This window comes from Haliaeetus albicilla, chromosome 7 (assembly GCF_947461875.1).
Source record: "Haliaeetus albicilla chromosome 7, bHalAlb1.1, whole genome shotgun sequence".
NCBI lineage: Eukaryota > Metazoa > Chordata > Aves > Accipitriformes > Accipitridae > Haliaeetus > Haliaeetus albicilla.
The window spans coordinates 38,888,472-38,912,254 of record NC_091489.1 but is presented as its reverse complement, the minus strand read 5'-3'; the positions used below and the strand labels follow the sequence as shown (position 1 = coordinate 38,912,254).

Here is a 23,783-nt window from a genome sequence, read left to right as displayed (position 1 = left end):
AAAAAGTAATAACGCTTTCTCCGTACACCTGACCCACGGGCCAGTTTAGGTGATGGAAGCAGCTCATCACATTTCCTATTCTCACGAGTGTGTTGTGAAAACAGGAAGTGTTATAGGCTAGACACTTCCAAAGTGATTAGCAAAGGCTGATATAGCTGCCAAACCAATACACTCCATCCTGACCCGAAGGACCCGCAGCACTTTAGGGTTTGTGCTAATGGAAATGTCACCTGCCCGCTCACAAATCAAGCGGCTCGTGCCGGTCCCTTGCACGCAGATGCTACCCACGTGATAGTTTTTATTTCGGAAACCCGCGAGGCTGGTTCACCTAGCAGCCTATGACGAGCAAAAAAGAAAGGCTGTATGAAAACATCTTTCAACAGAACTGTTTTTATTGTGTAGTGAAAGACTGAATCTAAAACTGGATGAAGAGGAGTATCAAACAGCATGTTTTACCTAGTACATACAAAGACAGACGCTGCTGAGGCTCGAGCATGTCGATCCTTGCTCAAACCACAAAGAAGCAGTAACTCAGGCTTCCATCTGCATTTTAACAGCTGTTAAGAAACAAGGTAACCGAAGGGTGCAGCTTCTGGAGAGACTGGCAAACAGAAAAGAACCAGGAGACGCATCTACTATGTGCTGCAGGATGGCACGGTAAGATGAGAAATCAGCTGGCAGTTTTATCGCTTTCTCCATTCTCTATTAGTTTCCTTTTCTTTTCATCCGTTTTCCTCTTGAAGATGCTATCTCTGTAGAACTGAAGTTCTTTGATGCTTTCCCTGATGTCATCAAGTGCTCTGAAAGAGAATTAAAGAGGGTTTCAAAACGCCTGTGCACATCTTCAGCTACATCTGGATTCTAGCGCTTCTGAAAAACTCCAGTCTGTAAGAAATCAAGGTCTGATATGCACAGATCGCACATCTGTCAGAAATAAAACCCACCCTCGCTAGTCTCAGGTACGTGGAAAGCAATAGAGGTCCACCAGCGCTGGCACACCAGGAAGTAACACACAGCTTATTAGTTTATGTCACCGTGGGACATGGAAGCTCCTGAAAGCCAACAGGTTTGACAGCTTCGAGTACTAAAACCAATTCAACCCAAGACAACAGAGACAAGGGCTCCAGAGACCTGCTTTCAGCTCCTGCCTTGGCCTGTTTCTGACCTCTGCGACAGTCACCCCTGCCTTCTCTTTTCATACCAGAGCCGCCCCTCCTGCCAAGCATGGCCATGTCGAAGCAGAGAAGTAAAGGTTCAGTGGCTCCTTTTCACTGTCGTTTAGGACAGTCGTAGCTTTAAGTACCAAACAGCACCTACAGAAAGTCCACCACAGACACTTTAACACCCAGGTGTCTTGCGCTTTTTTCTACATTTAGTCTGCGCAGATGAAAGAGCAAAATGGATGCGCTTACATGGTATATATGGACTTATCAAAACCTATGGATCCCACAGGACCCACTGTCTCCTCTGTTCAGAAGAAGCAGAAAATGTGGCTTTCTAGAAATATGTGTTAATATTGTGCGGGATCTTTTCTTGCAAAACCTTGAGGCAACTGCAACTTTTAGGGATGCCTCAGATGCTGGCAGGAGAGTAACTCAAAATTAAACCCTTCCACAGGAAGGAGAATGAGCTCTCTGACACATGATGACCTCGGGAAGACAGCCAGGAACAGAACTCTCATCTCCCCATTTGCAGTCTTCCAATGTTAGTGTCTCTGCGAACAACTCTGCCCCAAAGAAGGACAGATAAAACCCATTGTTAGGCGACCATTTTCATGTGCCTTCTCACCATGACGTCTAAGAAGTGACAGATGTATCTATGTTGCCAAACAAGCATCTTGGCTTGAATAGTAAACAGAGTGAATCAGAGCAGATAAGGAAACTTCTGATTCTCTGTGTTTTAATAATCCCTTTCCCTACGCTAACCAGGCTTCAGACTGGAGGATACATATGTCAGGGAGCAGAAGCACACAGCCTCTGCCATCATCTGCATTAGAAGTGGCAGGCTGGGAATTCAGAGGAAGCTCCACACTCTGCTTGTGAAGAGCACAGTGTCTGCCCAACAAGCCCTGCTCTGGTATTGACAAAAGTAGAAACCTCACCTGTGAGAAGCCGCCTTCTTTGGTGCAAACTCGTATTCCTCTGGATACCAGCGTCTGCAAGTGGAAAAAAGTGCCACTTAAAAAAGGAAACTGGGGTTCAAAAACATGTCCGGTGGCTGTGCAGGTTTGTTACAATCGGTGAAAGAATTTCGGCTTCCCTGGCGTCCAGAGAAGCCACAACCCTGGGAGTCAACGTGCTGCAAACTCCAGAGCACGCCACTCACAGAGTACTCCACGGCTCATTCTGCGCATCCGCCCGAACAGAACAGATGAAAGAACGAGGTGGCGGTGGCAGGCAGCCCTCTCCCAGCAGCGTTTAACCTTGTTTTAGAAGAGCGCGCGTTAGTGCCACTTAACAGGCTTCCCTAGATTACCTTTCATAAGGACTGCTTAATTTGGGGAACGTTTACCTGCAAAGTTCTTTGACAGTGCTCACATCAATGATCCTGTAATGAAGATGCCTCATGAACTGAGGCATGTATTTGTCAAGAAATTTCTTATCTGCATGAACAGAGTTACCTACAAAGACACAAAACAAGGTGTTTCTTCAAAGACGTTACAAAGCTACTGCAAACGACATCTAAACGAGAAGCAGGCTAAGTGAGCTGGGGAAAGATCATAGGGTATGAAAAGCTATTCGCAAGCAGCTCGTTTATCCCATTTTCTAGTAAATATGATTGCAAAGGTTTGTCAGATTTTCATTGCAGGATCACACGCTGTTTAAAAACGTAATCCCTCTGTTAATTCTCCAGTGACTACTCCTACAATTTCTGTCACACAGATACGTATCAAAGTACTATGCAAGCATCGGGTTTTCCGCAAAGTGACAACGGGCATTGCTATTCATTTCACTTAGCATCAGTCCCAAGACCGTACGTGAACATCCTGAATGTAGTTCCAGGTAGCAGGACGTTCGGCAGATTCATATTTGGCGTTTGGGTTGATGCACAGGGAGGAAAAGACGCCGCTGGGTTCACTGCTCAGATTTTATGGTCACAGATTGCTGTCAGCAGTTAAGTGGCCCGCCCCAATTATAACCGTACACGGAAACATTATTGCAAAGAAGAATTGAAGTTTCCCACAGCAATGATGTGCAGTATTTGCTTTAGGGAAGCTGCAGAACGGATGATGCCATTACTGAACCTCTCCTTACTAAAAAGGTTTTGATTTGCATGCTAGATCTCGGCTTAGAAAAACTAAAGCATCCCTGCCACATACATCAGCGGGCCTTTCAGCATCTGGCCAGGAGTCGCAGGAGGGATGGTATTGTTACTGTTAAGAAAGAACATACTTTACCTGCGAGAGGACAGAGACCGGGGGGTGTCTGTTGTCGTACAAAGGAAAGAAACTCATACTCTGCTTGCTGCAATGAAATTTTACTCTCCTTCACAGCCTTAGTAAGGCCAGACTGCAAAAAAGAGCCATCCATCATAAATCAGAAATACACTGCCAGGAAAGATACTTCCAGAAATGCTCAACAGCAAAAGGTCAACCCTTCAAGCATTGGTTGTTCCCCAGCGTGCCCAGAAGTACCAACTGAAATCTGTGTTTCAATATTCTGGGACGTCCCCTTGCCTTTTTTTCTCTCCGGGCATCGCCACAAGCAGATCCGACTGATGTGCAGGGTGCCGCTCAGCAAGTAAAAATTAGCACAAGTAAAGGCGACCGTAGCGTAGTCCTAACAACCCTGATGTTCCCATGGGTTTTAGTGGTTTGGATTTTTTTTTTTCTTTCCTGGTTGCTGTACTTTCCAGGGGTGGTTCTCAACTACCGAGATGTTATGCAAGTCTTGTTTATACACCTGTACATACGTGACCCAGGAAAGTATTAGATTTCTCTTTGTTGAAGGACAGGCATTCACCTCCCCAGTGCAAAGCAGTAGGTATAAATAAAGAGAAATAATCAGGAGTCGTAGCTTAAGTGTTTATCAAGATTCCTATAAATCAGAAAAGTTCGTTCTTTCTTTTTTTTCAATAGTTAAATGTCAAATCTGCTCCAAGTGTTCTCAGTGATTTATTTCCATCTGGCTACGCTATATATTTCCACGACTGTGCCGCAAAAATCTACTTGACAGATCCAAGTGGTGGTTAAAAAATTCATTATGTGGCTGCATTTTCATCTATATTCTAATTGCTTCTCTTTTCTTAGTCAATTAAAAATAAGTAGCTCCTCAGGAGCAGCGATAACGTATGCTACCATCTTCAATTCACTCGTGAACTGAAGCCGAGTTTGAGTCCTCGACTGGAGAAGGGGAAAAGCACCCATCACGGTAAATTAATATTCATTTTCCAAACTCTTGCTAATCCTTCCCGGGGAGAGTGAGATGCCGAAGGGGGAGGAGGGGAGGGGTTATGGGTGTCTTAAAACTTCAGCCTTTAATTGAAAACTAACTTGAATTTCAATTCATAATCAAGGATTGGAAAATCCATTCGTTTTCTTGCTACCAGCAAGGAGAAAGCTTTCTTTGGTGGCTAAAAGAACTAAAAGTAATCTCTCGCTCCAAAAGTTAAGCTTTCGGCAAAAAAATACACTGTGCTTATGGCGCCGAGGGGACGGGCAAAAATAACCATCCAGCGTTTACAGTAAATGGGCCTGTCGCATTCTACAAGTACCTAACTTTGCAGCGATAAATCTGCATCTTGTCAGCTCTGGACTGTTCTACACTGACCTTGCGCCTGTACTTACTTGGGACTTCAAGCCACCTCTTCCCCTTTCCCATCGGAATTATGCTTTGAACTATTTTACGCAACACGGAACAGCGTTCACCGGGAGGAGCTGTCAGAGGAGTCCATCCAACCCGGCCTACAGCTGGGACTCCAGCAGAGGCACGCCACAGCCGACAGCTCAGCAAGCAGACTGGGGAGCTGAACCCGACTTCTTAACCTCATGCCGAGAGGCAGGCGCTGAGCCTTCTGTCTTTGAAGACGGGAGCCAGTGCCACATATCCGAGAGAGGGATCCCATTCCCAAGCCCACTGACGCTTGCCTTGCCCTGCCTGCAGCTCTCCCGTGTGCCATTGCTCCAGCCATCTCAGGGGAGCACTCACTAGCTGCTGGCCTTTGCTGATGCTTCTGGCTCTTAAGTCAGAAAGTCGCTTCCAGCACTATTCAAACTTATTAAAAACCAGGCTACAAAGCACAGGCTGCTTCGGGGCCATCTTGCAGCTGAGATACAGGAGGACGACTAAAGATACAGGAAAGCAATCCGCAGCCGTGCCACAGATGACTTGCGAGACCTTGGGCAAAACGTTATGCGTCAGCTCCTCGCTATGAAATAAGGATGATACTTACTGTCTCTCATTCTTTATCTCCTCTGTTTAACTGCAAACTGTTCAGCACAGGAGCTGTCTCTTTTTAGGTGACTGTACCGCAACTAATAATTTTGAATTATACGTCACTCTCACCAAAGCAAAGACAAGAGAAATTGCAGCGTGACCGCTCTAGAAGGGTTACCTTCCCATGATGCTCCTTGCACCACTCGGACATGCTGTCCAGCAGCTCGTCGGGCTGATTAATGATAAGGTTAGGGCCCTGTCAGGAAGAGAGAAAGGTAACGAAACACAGCTTAGTATCAAGCACTCGCAGTCTCCAGAGGCAATGCTGCCACGCACAGCGGCCCCCCACCATTTAGGGAGTCGGGGAAGCAGCTGCTTGGAGGGTAGGTACACAGCGGCAGCTCGGGGGGGGCAGAGCAGCATCCGCCCCGTCCCCCCACTCGCGTCTGGGCCCGAGGCGCCCGCTTCGGAGCAGCAGATGCCCAGGCGGCCGGAGCAAGGGGCCACCCCCCCCCGCCCAGCAGCGGGGCCCAAGGGCCGAGGGCCGCTGCCCGGCTGTTATTTTCTCCAGCTTCCCCCGGGAAGCAAGGGCCGAGCGCGCCCCGGGTGCCGGCCGGGCAAGGCCGGGGAGCCCGCAGGGCCCCGGGGGCGAGGCCCGGCCCGGCCCGGCGGCTGCTCCTCCTCACCTCGGCCAGGACGTTGAGGTCGGAGTCGGTGATGAGGCAGGCCATCTCCAGGATCTGGTCCTTCTCCACGTCCAGGCCCGTCATCTGCCGCGGAGAGGGGAGGGAGGGGAGCGGCACCGTCAGCGCGGCCGCCGGCCGCCCGCCCGCGCCCCCCGCCCCGCTCCGCCTCCCCTCCCCTCGCCCCGCACCTCCAGATCCACCCAGACCATCCGCTGCCCCATTCCGCCGCCGGCCATGGCCGCCGCCCGCCGCCGGCCCCGCCACAGCCGCCCGCCGCAGCTCCGCAGGCGACCCAGGCCAGCGCGGCTGCCGCCCAGCATCGCCGCCGGGCCGCAAAGCGTCGCCGCCGCACTACAACTCCCGGCAGGCCCCGCGGCGCCGGCACTCCCCGGGCGGGCGCGGGCGGCGGGCGCGGGCGCCGATGGGAGATGTAGGCGCGGCCGCAGCCTCCAGGGACGGCGGCGGCGTGGCGGAGGAGTAGGAGGACGGGGGGATCCCGGGAAGATGCTCCGCTGACGGCGAAGCGGCTGAGGCCTCCCCCCCCACCCCGGATAAACCCGGAGAGATCCAGGGGATGCCCTGGCCGCTGAGCGGCTCCGGTTAAACGGAGCCAGTTTTGCTGCCCAGGGCTGAAACGAGGACGGTTCGCTCCGGCCCGGGTTCTTTCCAGGGAGGCTTTTAATGCTCCTCTCCCCGACAAGGAACGGCCTGCTATCCTACCCCCAAAACGCCACCCAGAATATCAAAGAAGCCAGAAAGCATCCCTCCCACCTCGAGTCCCTCTCAGAGGATGCACCCTGCATCCAGTGCAGACGGACCCCTCCCACCCCACCAAAACACCGGCTTCTCTGCAGCGGCCGTTTCTCTGAAATTCTGGCACTTTGGGGGTCCCTGTCCAGCCCCCACCCCGCAAAAAGCCCTGAGGTGTCAGGTTAACAAACACATTTAAAATTGAGGCACTGGCTGCAGCAGGAGAGCTTGCTGCTAGTCGCTTTACAAACATTAAAAGGTAACTTTGATGAGTTGGGTGGGCTAGGTTTCAGGTTTTTTTATACATATACACGGTAAGAAACAGATTGGGCTTTGCCATCAAGTTCTTTACGAGCCCGTTGAACGGGCGTTAATGCCGCGACGGGTGCCACTTGGCCTCTCTGTAGCTCTCCCTCCGGTAGTCATAGTCGTGGCTCCAGCCGTCCCGGTGCCTGTCTTCATAGGCAGGCTCCTCTCTGCTCCCCCGGTAGTGATGCTCGGCATCAAGCCCCCTCTCCTCAAAGCCGTACTCCTCCCTCTTGCCCCTGCCGTAGTCGGGTCCCCGCTCCCCGAAACGCTGCTCGCGGCCGAAGTGCCTGCTGTCTGGGTGGTAGGGGTGGGCGCTCAGCCTGCCCTTGCGCTGGGCCGGCACCTCTGGGCGCCGCGGCATTTGGGAGGCCGGCGAGGGGTGAAAAGCGTGGGGAGCGTGCTGGTAGGCAGGCACGGGGAAGCCAGGCTGCTCATACTTCCCCCCAAACTGAGGTTGCTGCCACATGGCGCTGTTCATCTGGAAAGAGAAGAGAGGAAAAGGGTCAGTGGATATGGGGCACTCACTTCCCAGCAGCGTGCTTGAACCTTTCCAGGGGATGGGGGCCAGAGAAACACTAACCCCCACAACGGCCTCTGAATCACACATTAACCACACCATAAATACAGGGGAAAAACAAAAGTTGCTGGTTTGGAAATGAGATTAGACACTAACTTACAGAGCAGCTATTACCGACTGCTTCACCTACAGCCGAAGCTCAAAGCTCTCCCCGCCATTAACCACCTCGGCGGCAGAAGCCCTAAACCTTCCGGAACTGTCATTTCAACACTCCAGAAGTACACTCCCACAACCTCTCACAATCATTACAAGAAACAAGTACTCAAAATCAGAGACAACTCTGTCATGTGTCATCTGTCAGCCGTGGGGCACTGCAGGGTCAGATGCTGTTAGCGCAAGCAAGCAGCCTACCACTGCTTGTCTCTGAAGGTTATCGGCCGATGGCAGAGACCGCTGCGCTGACGAGAATCCCGCTGCTACCGCACCATCAGGACTCCTGTCATATCTGCAGAAAAAAAAAGATCAGGAGCTTCAGCCTTAAACTCAAGACTAGCACTTGCGTTGTGCGCTTGGCAGCGCCCTCCCCACTTCGCCTCAACGGACCTTTTCCGCGCTTGCATTAAAACGCAATGGTCTTCTTTTGGTGTTCGGATTTCAGGCACTAAAAAGGGTACCAAGGGCACTAGGAACTCAAGGATTTTCTCCATAGGGAAGAGCAAGCATATTGTGCTGGGGAAGAGAGCCAGGAACACAGCGAAATGCGCAAATGCTCTTTTCTGCTTTGAACTATGTGCAGGTACCTATGGTGTGTGCTGACAGGACTCGTACCTGCTGCAGTTTGATGCTGGATGCGGCGCGCCAGAGGGGCTGGTGTTGGCGGCTCCGTGCGGGGACAAAGATGGATTGCCATCCTGAGATGCATGACTGCTCCCTGAAGAGAAAGAAACATTTCGCAAGACTGACAAACATGAATTAGAGGAACTTGGGTATGAAGTAAACTTGCAAGGCGCTAGCAGTTGCCACGTGCTTAATTAGCTCTTGAGTTTCCTCAGTGGCCTGCAAAAGCACGTCATCCAGTCCCCAAAACAAGACGCCGAAACTCTCTTAACACCCGCAGGGAAGGATGCAATCGGGCAGCGATGTTCTGGCCTACATGCCTCATTCAAATGACATCAGGGATGGCTTTCACTGCTGCGTGACGATTTAGAATGGCCTTCAAGGGTACCAGTGAAGCACCACAAAACTAACCCAACAGAAGGCTCAGCTCCTGGACTGCACCTGGCCGTAACTGATGGAAAGGTGTTCGAGGGGAAGTACAGGGACAAGATCACATGCCTGCTTGACACCAGCGTGCTACGAAACCAGTGCCAGCTGTTAGGTGAGTGACCGCTGGATGAGAAGCCGGTGCAATTTACCCCATCCCATGTCAGTCTGCCGGGATTTGGGAAGGGGCAGCCGACGGCAGTTTTGCTTTCTCTTTCTCTCATAAGCGGGTTACTTAGTGTTTCTTTTGGCGGGTACCTGATCGGAACTGGATTTTGATGGGCCTCCCGTACAGCTTGATGCCGTTCAGCAGGCTCAACCCGTAGGGGACCGATTCCTCGTGTTTGAAATTCACGAATGCAAACTGCTTGGGTCTGCCGTCTCTGTCCTTCGGGATCTTCACCTTAATCACCGGACCTGCCTGCGAGGCAAGGAACGAAAGGTGTGAAAGGAGAAATGGAGCAGCTCCCCGAAAAACTGGGGCCGGGCGGTTTGTCCCCGGAAGTTTGTCCTCCGCCGGCCGCCGTACCCTCCCTCGCCGGGGCAGGCCCAGCGATAGCGGCCGCGGCCTCCCCCGCTATAAAGCGCGGCCGGGCGGGGGAAAGGGATTCGGCTGCCGGCCGGTACCTGGTGGAACAGCTCGAAGATGAGCTCCTCGGTGACCTTGGGGTCCAGGTTCCCCACGAAAAGGGTCCGATCCGCCTCGGCCGCCGCCGCCCCCATCGCCGCGGCCGGGCAGCTCGCGCTCAGCGGCGCCGACGCACACCTCTGCGCAGGCGCCTGCGGCGTGACGTCGCCGCGTCAGCGTCCGCGCCCCCGCCCCTTCCGCTGGGCCTGGCCGGGGGGGACCGGACCGGGCGGGGCTGGCGGCGGCGGCGATGGCGGAGCCGGTGGAGCCGGTGTTCGGCGGCGGGAGACGGGGGGTGGGGAGAGACCGGGGCCGGGGAACCGGCCCGCCCGTCTCTCGAGCGAAGCGGCGGGCAGCTGCGGGCTCGGTGGGCCCGGTGCCTGCGGCGGGGCGCTGGCCCGTTCCCTCCAGGCCCTCGGTGCTGAAGTCATAACTTACCGTCAGCCCTGCGTATCGGACCAGAGTTGTTCGCTGCAGCAGGCGTGGCTGCCCCAGCCTCAGCCGAGTGGCCGTTCTGGTCAAAGGTGACTTTTCCAAAACGGTGACAGAGATTTCAAAACCCCCAAGTTAGTTGTTTGCAGGTAGGGAAGCCTGCAAAGGCTGTCGGTTCCCGGAGGCTTGCGGCGGAAAGCTGGGGACGTCGTCGCTGCGGGCTCCTAACCCTTTTCTCTCTTATGAGTTGATACTTGGGGAGCCCAGCCGCGCCCCGTAGGGCCAGACACCCTCCCGCCGCGAGTACACTTAGCTGCACTGATGCCAGGCCTCCGGAATGGAGCGTGGACCTCACTTTGCATCATCAAAGTAACAGTGGGAGAAGAAGCCTAGGTGAAGCCGGCGAGAGAACGGTGTATTTTGTGCCGCCGCCTGGTTTTATTGCCGCCATACTGCGATGGCCGCCTCTGTCCGGAGGGCTGCCTCCTGCAGCCACACTAACTGGGGAGGGCAGCTTGGCCCTCCTCCGTTAGACTGTTAGGTGAAGGGGCTGCTCTTGGGTTCGTGTTTGGGCAGAGCACTGGACAGTCATCTCCCAGCTCCTTCACTTCTGCAAGTATTTTGCAAAACAGCTCCCCTGCCCCTGGCGCTTGGTCCAGGACAGTTCTTCCCAGCGACTGTAATCGCGTGGCTATTTCAGAAGTTGCTGGATGTAGCACAGGGGTATTTTCCATCTGGGAAAATTTTGAAAGGGGAAGTCGAGCCTTCATTTTTCATTAGATTCCAACGCGTTATGGCAGATCCTATTTTCTTGTTAATTAGGCGCTGTTCATTTTCTTCACTTCATTACTTGCTACCGCACCTAGAATTTATATTCATTTGGTTTAATCGTGTTCGCCTGGTTACATTCTAAACAGTTACTCATTCAGAAAGGAAATTATTACCTCGCTGTGCCAGGACTTCCACTTTGCCTTAATTTCCCTGGAGCCTCGTTTACTTCCCTATGCTTTTTCTTTTTTTTCCTCTCTGGGTCCCCTTGGGCTTGGCTGGAAGTGTGTGTAGCGTTCGCACCGCCGTCGGCTTGCCCCCCGTGTGCCAGGCAACTTCCAGCAAGCACTGTGGCCCTGCACAGTGGGCCATAGGCAGCCACGTTCAGAGACCCACATGAGGTGCCGACGGGCTCAGGCGCTGCCCATCGCAGCCTCGCGCAGCCCAGACCTGAAAAAATGAGCAATGAGAGAACGGAGAACTATTTCAGGTTTTTCACAGGCATGCTCTTGTAATTCTGTTGTGCTTTTTTCCCTTTTTGTGTTACTATTTTATGCCCTTTCTGCTCTTCAAAGAAGCAAAATGGAAAACCAGAAAGCTTTTTTGCTTTGGGAGGGCAAAATGCGTTCTTCGGCTGCCTATTTTCACTCTTAATACGCAGGTGCTCTTAAATATTGCGAGAGCTTCGACCAGTTCCATGCCGGAGACAAAACAAGCGACTAGTCCTCCTCAGATCATTGCTTGCGCTTGTGCCTTGCACCTCTTTCTTGGCCTGCCTTCTGGGTTACTGCCCTTAAGCTGTAGATTCCCCACATCTCCCAGCTCGGGGCTCTGGCTCAGCTCTCCTGTGCGGTGCAGGAGCCCAGCGGCCACTCGGTCATCTTGCCCATCGCGTGCCTGCCATGCAGCCTCTGTCCCCAGCACCGATTGCAGGCATCAGCTGCGCCTTCCCTCTCACCTGACTGCTCTCCCACTCCTCGGGTGGCTTGGCCACCTCCCTGGCTTCTCCGAGCCGCTGAAGGCACTGTGGTGATGGGACCACTTGATCAAAAGCGGATGCTTGAAAATTCCCTGCAGCCAGAAAGCGGGTACCCATAATTACACCCCACGATAGCAAGATCTGTCAGACAAAGCCGTTGCAAATGATGGTCCTTTCTCCCGAGAGCCTGGAAGGAGGGGTCCTGCCAGCTAATGCAAAAACAGCACTCCTGATCCCCACATGCCATTTTCATTATGGCCGTCGAACATCCGGGGGCTGATTGACAGCTGTACGGAGAGGGAGATGAGCTGACAAAGATAGCAGCTGCGGTTACTGCCGAATGAACTGAGCTTCAGTCGCTGGTTTTGATTCGCTGCTTTGGCTGTATGTTCAGGCATGGGGTGAGTGGGGGCAAGTCACCCCCTATGAGAGGAGGAGGGCGAGGTGAGGAAGGAAAGGCAGGGTCCGGGAAGGCAGGCTGCCATCTTTTTACACCCTCTCTGTCGTGTAGGCTGCGTCCTCCTGTTCCCAAAGCTTGCACAGGCGAGGGGAGAGCTGAGCCAGTCATCGCCCAGGTCAGCGTCTTCCCGGCATCAGTCCGGCCTGTGCCCACCTTGCTTCCTTAGGTGCCACCATGATTGCTGTCAGCAAGCGGCAGGCGGAATACCGCCTGGCCTCTTAGCTGGGAAAGGCTTTCAATGACTCCTGGCAGGTTGCGACAGAAGGGTAATTGTAGCTACAAACGTCTCCATGAAGGGAATCATTGTGCTTTTTAAACAGACCATAAAAATCCCCAGCGATGCCGATGTTCGAACAGTTAAACAGCGATTAAAGACGCCAGCGCTACAAGACCTGGGCATGTTATTTCCAGAGAACATGTCAGCAGCTGCTGCATTCCTGCCTTTACTGCGCTGCGCTGGCAGGCATGGAGGTCTTTATGGAAACGGTGGCCTTACATTTGGCGTTAAGTAGCGAGCATCAGAGGTCCTGATCTGCCTCTGAGCATCCTCTGGTTTTCAGCTCCCTTTCGTGGAGCTGGGCAATGAGGCCATTCCAGGCACTTGTGGCAGTGCCAAAAACCTGCACTACTTGCACAGGGCGTCCCAGTGGCTCTGGGGACAGTCCTGCCAAGCAGAGCCCGAGCTGGCGGTATCACCGACCTGATCCTCGTCTCGCTGATGTGGCATCTCCAGTCTACACTTCGGGGGTCGCATACAATTACATCTAATGACCTTAGTAAGTCTGTAACTGGTGCCGACATTACCCTACAGCCCTAAAGACTTTAGTGGGTTGGGCTTTTTTACTGGGTTCATACCAAGAAACTAAAAGGCGGCTGGACAGAGAGGAGGCTGAACCCCTCTGGTGCCTACCTGGGCTTGCTGGGTGCTGTGGAGTTTATGTGGTACTTGGGGACCGTGACTTCTTTCAACCTTTCATCTCCCTCCTGGGCTTTATCACTCGCTCTCCCTCTTACTTTATGCCAGCCTCTTCTGTCAGAAGCAGTAAGATTTGTGACAGGACTTGATCTGTGTATATTCAGCAAGAAAATTTTGTATGTCCCTATTTCTTCTCACTCTTGAACCAAAACTACCCTAAAAGAAGATCAGTATGAGAGAGGGGAGGAGAAGCTTCAGCAACAAATCCCAAACATTTCTTCTAAAAAAACTGCTGAGAACTGAGGCATGCTGAGTGTGCTGATATTATTATTAAAAATGTTTAGGCTTGAGTATCTCTAAAACGAATCTCTGGTGTGTCGCAGGTCTGGCTGGCTGTAAGCATGGGAGAACAACTGAGTATGGCCAGGGGTGCTGCGAACCAGGGGAGGTTGCTTTGGGGAGAGCATCATTTCCATCTGTCAACCCTTTCTGCCCTGTTCCTGTGTGCGTGCTGGCACCCGGCAGGTACGTATTGCTGGGGTGGCAGCATTTTGTTGAACAATTTTTACAGGTTTACTGAAAAGATCAGCAGGTGCTCTTGGTTCTGGGAGTGCTGCAGATCGTCTGGGTGCAAGGCATGCTGCTCCCCTTGACAGCATCCTTTTCTTCCCCCCCAAGCCCCTGCACTTTTCAGACAGAGCACGCAGGGTTTGCACAGAAATCAGAAACAGATCTAGGTTTGAACAATCTCACTGCCTTTGCAGCCAAACTTTTCCCCATAAGAATGGATTTTGGCCTCAAAAAAAGGGCATCGTGGCTGGAAGAGGGAAGCTTCTCAGAAGCTCTGCTCCGGTGTGGGAGGATAGGAGGGAAGGGGCTTGGGTGCAATTCCTGTTTCTGGGCTGGGGCAAGCTGGCGGGGTTACCCCGACCCTGGGCTGCTGGTGTGCAGCTGCGGCTTCAAGGGCTGGTGCTGTGTGCACTGTGTTGATTTGCTTTCAAATAAAGGGCTAAGAGGCTGTGGGTTACGTCAGCAGGGCTTTTTGAAACCAGACTTGCTGCTGTTTTCCTCCCCAGTGCCCATGTGCTATCCGGTGATGGAGGCACACCTGCCTGCCACGAGGCTCAATGGGGCTTCACGGTCTGCGTGGACATTGTCGGGCAGGTATGACTGGACCTTGCTGAACTTCACGTCAAAGCCAGTGCCCTCCACAGCTGCTTCCACCACGTTTCTCTCCAGGCAGAGGCACGAGAAAACCTGCTTTTTGAAGGCATAGTAGGTTTCCTGGAGGACGGTCACCATCACCAGGTGCCCCGCGGCTTCACAAGGGCACTGACATTTCTCAGGCCTCTGCGGAAGGTGGCCAGGTCCTTGCAGGCGGCCTCCAAGTGGAGGGTGGAGAGGAGGCAGTCAGCAAGAGGCAGGGACACGGGGTCCGCAGGGTTGGCTTTGGTCATGTCGCACTTCAGAACCTGCCTCACCTTCTTTCCCAGTTTCTCCTCTTTCGCAGCCCACTTCTCCCCAGCAAGTAGACAAAAAATAAATATATGAAGGCTCCTTATATGCTTCTTTAGCATCTGTGCCTGCGACTTCATGTATGCCGTGGTTGGTGGCAGGGCGGTAGGAAGCCAGCCTCGCCTGTCCCCTTGCAGCTCAAACATATTTCACCACTGGCCTCCAGTTGAAGGCTTCCGCTTCGTTCTTCAGCCACTTCTCCAGCTCCCAGCAGTTCTGGTCTGCATAGTCCAAGGTGATGTTCTCCGCTCACAAGCGGACAGAAACTGGTAGATGGTGGGGCTGCAGCTGACGTCTATCAGGGTATCACCCCTCAGCCCATCTGGTGTGGAGTGGGGGGAAGACCATCCTGGTGAGGATGGAGACCGTGCCCCAGGACAGAAACGTCTGGCAGCCCTGTTGGGCTGTGCTTCCCCTAACCCAGAAACGCAATCCCAATTGCCATGGACCCACAGTGCAGCCCTGGACAGGGCTCCCCGATGCCTGGGGCTCTCTGGCAGCAGCCCAGCCTGGGGGCAGCTCCTGCAGCCACCACAGAGCCCCCAGCCCTGCCCATGGGCAGGGGCAATGCCTGCTTCTGGAGCAGGGGCAATGCCTGCTTCTGGAGCAGAGGCACTGGCCCCCTACCAACCCCTACCCAACCTGGATTTGACGGTGTTCCCAGAAACTGTGGAGCAACTCCAGCTGGCAGTACCCTGTGTGCATAGATAGACACACATGCCTATATATATATATTTTATTTTTTTTAAAAGTATGTGCATTTGTATAGCACACAGCTTGCTGTGCACTGGGGCACACACCGAGTGGCATGCAGCCTGAGGGCAGCCCTGCAAACAGTGCTGTATGACGTCACCCAGCACATCGGGGTGGGTACTTGCCCAAGGAGAACATTTTTAAACAGGCCCCTCAGGTTTTGCATCTGAAATGTGTTGGGCCATCCCTAGCTGTCGCTCAGGCTGTAAAATTATTTCAAACACTTCTGAGGGTCAAAACAATGCCGGTAAATGTCTGTGTCCGTGAAGACCGCTGGAGCGTCCATCCTGCTGAGAGCGAGCTCTGCTGCTCGGTCCTCCCGCCACGCATTGTGCAGTCCCTGTTGTACTTTCGGTTTTAACCTCCCTCCTGCGTCCTCTGCTCCAGGTGCCAGCCGGACACACTCCTGTTCATGAGCAGGGCTTTCTCTTGCTCTCTGTTTTTGCACTGAGCTTTACTTTTTCCGTAATGACTTGCTATTGAAATCCCCCCAGCAGCCCCTGAGCCGCACAATCCCCTGTACGAATGACCATAATTAATGGCAATCCCTGGGATTACATTACATGTCCCTGGCTTTACAGTAATTGACAGCGATGACCCCATACAGCATGAGCTAGTATCGCCAGCAGTCGCAGCCCAACAGTTCTGTAAACAGTCTTGGGGCATCCGACACATTTACTTCTTAATAGCAGATTGAAGTCGGCGTGTTTGGTAATATAACGTGGCAAGGAAGTTTTAAGGCCATTAGATGCCCTGGCAGAGGACTGTCAGTGTCTCTCCCGCAGGAAGGAGGAATTGCTGCCAGTCCACGAGAAGCGCCTGTCAAAATTTCCATTCCGTCTCAGTGATTTTGTTGCTTTTATTTTTTTCAGGTTTCCCTTGGAAAACTGCAATTTCACCTCCTCGCCCCGAAAACCAGAATATTCCCAGCCTTGGCGCCCGGCTTTTGCCTCCAGAGCCGGCCGCAGACCCTGCGCCCCTGCCTGCACCGTGCCTGACGGGAGGTCCCCACCTGCGGCGTGGTCACCCACAGCCCCTCACCCGCCGTCCCGGGGAACGGGGAGCGGCGGGGTGGTGAGACGGGGACGCGGCGGCGGCCGCCGCCTCCTTTGCCATCGCCGCCACGAAGAGGCAGCAGAGCCCTGCGCTTCGCGCAGCGGCGAGTGCCCGCAGCATCTCGTCCTCTTCCCGCTCGCCCAGCGGGAGCCGAAATGATCAAACAGTTTTAGGCTCGTTACCGACTCCGAATCTATATAATTGGCCTTTGCTTTTTTAAAGATCGGTCATTAGGAGCAACGGGCGGAGGAGCCACCGTATCATCCTCAAACTAATAAGCGCTGTTTTAGATCCCGAGATGACTTTGCTTAACAAACCCTGCTCGCCATACCGCATGCACGGCCAGACCTGCTCCTGCGAAACCAGCTGCCGAAGATATGAAGCGTAAAAAGGATGTCAGCTTGAAAGATGAACACGTTAAAGAGGTTTTTTTCTGAGAGCAAAGCCAACAACAAGTGCTCCCCGCTACTCTGGTGCTGAGACCCTGGGCTAAAACTGTCTCTAAAGCCACCGGCCCCACCAGAGCTCCCCCAGACTCCACAAGCGGCCCCAGAGGCGTCTTTGCCACGGGCTGTCGGTCCCCGAAGCAGACCACAGGCACTCCTGACCTTGCAGCTGGAAGCTATTGATGCCAGGGGTTTTGTCCCTGCTGCCTGAAATCTCAGCACCGCAACAGGAACGGGAGATGGAGGAGAGGTGAATTTACCCCCCCTGTTAAATCCTTGGAGCCAGGAAGTTTGAGGTCCTGCATGCTATACCAAGCTGTGCCCACCCAGGCTCACCCCCCACCACCCCTGTCACGCGTGTCAGGCTGCAAGGGGATGCTCTCACAAAAGGGAACATGCCAGCAGCAAAGCTGATACTGAAAACTAAAACGCAGCGATGCTTTGGTCTGTGCCCCCAAGGAAAGTGCTGGGGATGGGAGTGAGCAGCAAGGCCACCCTGCCAGCCCCAAATCTCGCTCCCAAGGGGCCTCTGTTCTCACTCCCTGTGGCATGTGTACATTTTTCCTGAAGGTTGCTTGGCTCGCTTTTCCCTCCTGGCTCAGCAGGCCCAGACACTCTGTAGGGCCATTCCTGAGGAAGCCACCTGGGGCCCGTGGGGCTGCCAGGAGGAGGAGAGGGGTCTGCTTTCTGCAGGGGGACACAGAGAGAAGGGGGCAAAAGGAGTGGTGGGCGCACGTGCCCTGCTCCTCACCTGCCTCCCAAAGGACCGAGGAGACATCAGGGTGACCGATGAGAGCCGCTGATAAAATCAGAGTAATCACCCACTGGTACGCTGGGGTGAGCTCTGCACTGAGCATCACCAAGTTCACAGTGGGGCTCAGAGAGCAGCCTGAGCCCCAAAGCCAAGCCTGAACATGCATGCCTTTGCCGGGCTCTGAATTTATACTTTTGTTTAAGATACCCGGCTGAGGTGTATAAAAGCATAGCCTGGTAGCTGGCTGCAGCGTGGGGGCTTTGGCTTGTTGCTAGTGCTCTTTGCCAGTGCGGTGCTCACATTTCAGCCCATAGAGCCTGTTTTCGATCATTGAGTGACATGACTTGGGGATAAAAATCTACCTGGTGTCTGCTGCAAGTAAGGCTCGTGCTGGTGTCCGAGAGCCACTTTGAAAGCAGCTAGCTCATGCCTTGCATGCAGGATCGGCCCCAGGCTCAACCTGGGTTTAAGCCTCAGCAGCCCCAGGGCTGGTCCTGGGCTCTGCAGCTGGCAGCACCAGAGCCCCCCAGCCTGCTCCAGCCCACCCCGGTACCCTTCCCACCGTCCTCCTGTGCCCTCGCCCTGGAAGAGAGGTAAGTGAGATACGCAGGCACCGTCGCATGGCACAGAGCTGAGCTGGGGTGCCCAGGGAAGGGAGGCGTGCTTTGAGGGTGGGAACAAAAGCACCCTTTTCTCTATTTTTACATGCTTCTTACTAGACTGAGTTTTAGATGCTCCCCTTCTTCCTATTTGCAGGAATATGTGTAAAGAAAGCACCCAAGAAGCAAATGTTTCTGGTCTCTGATACTTTTTTGAAAAGGGAAGCAAAAGTTCCTTTTGTTGAAAACACTGGTTATTTGAAACAAGCGGAGACAATTGTGCCTTTCAGGGATGAAATGCACTCATTTTCTGAAATGCCACAGCTCCTTGGGGGCTTTTTGCAAGCTCCGCAGCTTTCTCTCGCAAGCCTGGTTAGGCTTCTCTGGGTGGAAGTTCCTGGGGTGGGTGGGTGTGCAGCAGGATGGCAGATCTGGAGAGACAGTGCTAGTAATTCCTGAAGGGTGCCTGCTGGGGAACTGGTGCTTTTGGTGGAGTTGGTTGGAAGCATGGTGGTTGGTTGTTTCAATTGTTGCGGAAAGCGTTCTGAGCTTTTTCCTGTGTTTTACTTGGTCAAAAGTATTACACTTCAAGTTTCCAGTTGGGCTTGGAGGGATACCCCCCTGCTGCTGCATTTTTCCCTCTACCTTCTTGCTCCTGGGGGCAGAAGCAAGTGCAGATGTTCACCTGATTTTCTCTGTTGCATGTGCATCGATATGATCTTAGTTAAATTATATATAAATAATAAACGGGCACACTGCTGGGGTCTTGCCCCGGGTCTCACCCCTTGGCTTTGGCTCCCTGAGCGGCTCCTGCCCATGGTAGGGAGTGGGAGCAGCCGGGGCTGGGCAGCACAGCGCCGGGAACAAAAGACGCCTCTTCCTCCGCGTGGTGCAGAGGATCCCGAACAAAAGGTTCACGTTCCCCCGCGCTCTTCTCTTTCTGCCTCTCGCTCTCCTTTCTTTTCTACTGCTCTTCGATGGGGATGTAAACAGTCCTTTTTCTGGTTTAAATTTCTCTGTGCTGCAACGAGAAACTAGCAATTAACTATTATAAAGCTGTTTTACAGTCCTGTGGAAACCCTTTCTATCCACTTTGGTTTAAATGGGTATATCTTTTATTCCTAGTTTTCGGGAGTGTAAAACTTTACAGCATTTGCTGCAAACCTGCATACTTTGCTTTGCAGTTTATTGCTCCCTCTGCAGATATAGCTTACTCATAAATAAGGCTTTCATCTCTACAGTACTTGCCTAAGAACCGCAATGCCTCTGAGCAGTTTCATTAATGGGACTTTGCCGAGAAATCACAGTGTGATTCATCTCCAACCTCTGTCTTTCCTTTACCTGACAGTGCAGAGCTCTGCACGAGAGCTGTGGTGGCAGTGGGTCACTCGGCCAGGTTATTCATGCCCCAGCCAGCAAATCCCTATGGCTCTGGGAGATGCAGCAGATGGCTCCGGAAAGTTTGGCGCGAGCTGGGCTAGCTGGGTCTCTGCGCTGGGGTTGCTTTGGGCACCAAGGCAGTAAAGCCTCAGAGCAAGGAGAAAGGTGAACGTGCCTGCCCCTGCAAATCCCCAGAGCTGGGCTGGCTCAGGACCTCTCCCGCTGCTTGTCCCATGCCTAGTGTGATAACAGCAAACGGAGGCATGTCCAAGGGGCGAAGGTACCCATGGCATGCGGTGCAAGCGCTCTGCACTATGGCTCGTGAAAATGGGCTGCGCTGCAAGCCTTTCCTCGTCGTGTCATAGGTGCCGGGGGTGCTCTCCAGCCTCGGCACAATTCTTGCTCTCCCCGAGCGTGTTGAGCTGGGGGAGAAATAGTTCTTCAGCTTCTTAGGCAGGTGGGATGAGTTGTCCAACTGCCCTTTTCTGTGCTGTTAGGCAAGACGCTTTTGCCCCCTTGCAGCACAGGAAGCCAAGAGGGAGCTGTGCCGCAGCCTGCTGTCCGGGCAGAGCGGCTGGATTTGGCAGTGGGAGTTGTGGAGAGCTCTGGGGTGCGTTCGCGTCTTGCTTCCCTTTTGCTGGCAGCCCAGCCAAGAAGTGCTTATTGCCAGTGGTGGCATTAACCTCTGACTGCAGAGCTGGGTTGCATCGCAATAAAAAGCTACTTGGGGGGGCTGATACCTGCAAAGGGAGAAGTGTTTGCTCAAATACATGCTCCTAGGGCCATGTCCCTTGTGGGCACAAATCAACCCCAGAGTCGGCAGAGTAGCAGCAGCTTCAGTCAGCAGAGCTGAACTGCCTCTATGCAGCTGCTCGTACTTGGTAGGCTGCTTTAGGTGGAGAGCTTTCCCTCTTCAATAGGGATTGCTTACAGGTTATTTTAAAAACCCTCTTTGTTTTCCTGTGATTAGCAATGAATAAGGCTGCTCCCAGCTCCCGTGGTGTGAGGGAACAGATGAAGAGGTAGAACTGATGAAGTCAAGGTCCCTACGGGTTTAGGTCTGACATGGATGTGCTGGTGTCTGATGACCACCCTGTAGCTTTTCTTTCGATGGGAACACCAAGAGGGGCTCTCTTTTATCCTGCTGCCTATTTTTCTGCAACTCATAGAGATGTGCTGTGCTTGACATCCCTGAATGTGGCTGACATTGGCTCAGATGTCCGAAAATCAAGCCAACCAGGTGAGTGGGCACCATGCTTGCTGATGCCTTCATTCCTCAGCCGACAAGCCAAAAGCCACAGTGTGCAAATGGAGGCCCGCTGGGTTTTTATGCACCGCTGGTTCTGCCCATGTCTCTGGGAAGGGGATGAGGCACTTGGCATCCCGGCTTTTGTGGTGGGTCCAAGGGGAGGAGCGGGGGGACCGGTTCCTGCTGCAGACCCAGACCAGCCACCATTTTCCTGGGACTGTCATGACACAAAGGATTCGGAAAGGTGTGGGATATTAATTGCAGCTTTCAGACCCCTGTGTGCTACATGGTAATTTCATCGCATTACGGCAGTAGCGGTTTTAAAAATCGCCCTCCTCCTGTCCCCTTTTAACAAAGTACGTCTCATTTTGCAAAAATGCATTTAGGGCCAATTTGTTTTGAGTCCAGAATGGCAGCAATTAGTGTTGTGCGTTTGGAATAAATGCAGTAATACTCGCGTAAGCATAACCTCTGCCGGAAGGATGAAACCAGGCGGGGAGATTTCTGTAGATCAACAGCACAGGGTACCGTGCTGCAAATCCCCAAAAACAGGGTACCTTACATTGTGCCTTTGAACATTCCCGCTATTGAATTATTAAAAGCTATTTTACCAGGGAAAAATAAGACCTATTTAAAAATGCATTGGTTGCATGCGTCCATCCCACCAGCCGGGCACGGTGCTCCTCTCGGCTCCCTGTGCGCAGTGGCAGCACCCCGGCTTCCCCGGCTCCAGGAGGGACCAGGGTGGATGCGTGCTGGCAGTCACCACATTAGCGGATGGTTTATGGGACCATTTGCCAGTGCCGGTACCTGCCGCCGAGCCTCCAAATGTCAGAGCTGGGCGCGGGGAGGCAGGCGAGGGGAACAGGTGGGCTGTGTGGATCTCCGGGGCCCCACTAATTCACAGGCAATAAATTAATGACGGGAATGGGGACAAAGTCCTATTCTGGGTGCAGGTGACTGAGCAATTCCCTTCTGGCAGCCAGAGGGAGGGAGGGAGGGAGACCTGTCATCAGCAGACTGCCTTTGATTTTATTGTCTGAGCCAGCCTTAAAGGTATCCTGCATTCGGCGCTGACTTTGCTCTTGCTCAGGGTTTTGGAAGCGGTGGTGAGTCTCGCCTAAAATAACGAGTGCCTCCACTAATTACATGAGGCTGTCTATATGCAACACAGGCTGTCTCTCGCATCTTCCCCATAAAGGAACCAAAGGTTTCCTTCACTCCCAGAGAGATGGGAGATGTTCAAATCTAATGACATCAGCCCTGTCGGTAAATAGCGTAAAGCCATTTACACCTGCACAGACCTGGTCCCCAGCCTTTGTCCCAGGCGTGGGGTGGAAGCTGGCTCAGCAGGGCAGCAGCAGACCCCAGCAGGGAGGGAGGTCTTCCTTGGTCCCCTCCCATCATCCACTTGCATCCCACCTACCTCCAGGAATGAGAGTCGGTGCTGCGCAGGAGGGAAGGTACAGGTGAAAGGGGTGCTTTGGTAAGGAACAGGGCCAAAAATCCTGGGAAAAGGGAAAAAAACAGGAGTGACATTTTATTAAACAAGCTGTATAACAAACTGTCGTTACCCACAGACTCGGTATCGGCATGGTTTCGATTTTGTCTCTGCTGGCTTTATCGGATTCCCGAGGTAGCCTTTGGAAAAGCAATATAGTATTTTTGACGTCCAGTGAAGATTTTCCTATAGCAGCCACACTACAGGGATTATATGTTCAACCTGCGACTTGCCTGGGAGGGGAAAGGTTAATGGACACCTGCTGTGTTACTTTTACATTCATTAAACTTGCTTGGAAAGTTCATGGGTGCAATTCTGCTCCAGACAATGTCAGGTCTCCCTGATGTTGAAATCACCCTTTCTTGGGGAAAGTGATGCATGTCCATAAGTGAAGTTTGGGGTCCCCGTGCTGCAGCAAGGGCACAATTCAGAGTGTGAAAAGCAGACCAGCTGTTTTATTAATTGCATGCCTGCCTACAATTATCACCGGCATTTACAGTGGCAGTGGCCGGCCCCGTACTGGGGCGGCATGCCGGGTCCCTGGCACGGCTCTGGAGCCCATCCGGATCGATGGCTTGGTAACCAATAAATTAACGTGCAGTAAGCATCACAACAGCTCGCATTTCTGCATTGCACAAATGAGATTTTGTGGGTTATTTACAGCTGCAGCTGGCCGGTAAGAACATCGGTGGGTGAAGTCGTTTGGATTAATACGTAATTATTAACTGGGAGATGTGAACCGGTAACTGGCTTGGAGGGAGCCAGGGCTGGTCAGAGCCATGCCAGCGGGAGGCAGGGAGCATTGGGCTCCCTCCAGCTCTGCCTCAAGAAAGCAATCTGACCTCAGGTAAATCACTGCCGTGCTCCCCAAAATGGAGAAAACCACTCTTGAGTAATGCTGCCGAGCGTGCACCACTTCGTTAGTGCTTGCAGAGCGCTTTCTTGGAGACCCTTGGCTAGGGAGTGGGCGAGAAGTGCAGTCGAGGGACGTACCCCATTGCAGAAAAGCTTGGGACTTGGCAGTTAGCTTCCAGCTCAAGGGAGAAGATGCTGGGAAATGCACTGTAGGGGATGGATGTGCCTGGTCCCAGAGCTGGAAACCCTCTCCTGTGTGTGGGGTTCCCCTCCGAAACGGGGGTGCATGGGACAAGCTGAAAGCCAGTCTGAGAGGCTGTGGTTAGAGACAGGAGCGTGGGGCCCAGGGAGGAATCGTCAACGAGGCACGTTGGGTGCCGCTGACGAACCTTCTCACCCTGCAAAAGTGCACGAGAGATGAGGCTTCCTGGGAGCAGGCTGCTGCCACCCAGCCCAACGAGCCCGCGCAGATGGCGGGGAGATAAATGACGCCATCTCCGTACTGTAGTGGCTTGGCCGTAATTTCTGGAAGACGTTTATTAGAGGCAGCCTTCCCTTTTTCAGGGACTGTGACTCCTCGGGCAGGGGGAAT

The 23,783-nt window shown here is 53.2% G+C and overlaps 3 protein-coding genes across 3 annotated transcripts; all 3 read right to left on the bottom strand.

Moving 5' to 3' along the window:
• Positions 1-374: 374 nt before the first annotated feature.
• Positions 375-6,417, bottom strand: REXO2 (RNA exonuclease 2). Its single transcript, XM_069787875.1, has 7 exons — positions 6,250-6,417; positions 6,062-6,145; positions 5,554-5,631; positions 3,398-3,509; positions 2,512-2,620; positions 2,102-2,155; positions 375-800 (listed from the first exon to the last, which is right to left on the bottom strand). The coding sequence occupies exons 1-7, from the start codon at positions 6,379-6,381 to the stop codon at positions 671-673; spliced, it is 699 nt and encodes a 232-aa protein (XP_069643976.1). The 5' UTR covers positions 6,382-6,417; the 3' UTR covers positions 375-670.
• A 669-nt stretch (positions 6,418-7,086) lies between these two features.
• On the bottom strand, positions 7,087-9,687 carry RBM7 (RNA binding motif protein 7). The gene is made up of 5 exons (XM_069787874.1): positions 9,528-9,687; positions 9,159-9,321; positions 8,466-8,568; positions 8,049-8,142; positions 7,087-7,598 (listed from the first exon to the last, which is right to left on the bottom strand). Exons 1-5 carry the CDS (start codon positions 9,621-9,623, stop codon positions 7,182-7,184), a joined length of 873 nt encoding a protein of 290 aa, XP_069643975.1. The 5' UTR covers positions 9,624-9,687; the 3' UTR covers positions 7,087-7,181.
• Positions 9,688-14,159: 4,472 nt separating this feature from the next.
• NNMT (nicotinamide N-methyltransferase) lies at positions 14,160-16,527 on the bottom strand. The gene is given in 5 exon segments (XM_069786125.1): positions 14,160-14,399; positions 14,402-14,597; positions 14,713-14,846; positions 14,849-14,920; positions 16,383-16,527. Coding segments are annotated over 5 exon segments (777 nt in total). The 3' UTR covers positions 14,160-14,169.
• Between the last annotated feature and the right edge of the window lie 7,256 nt (positions 16,528-23,783).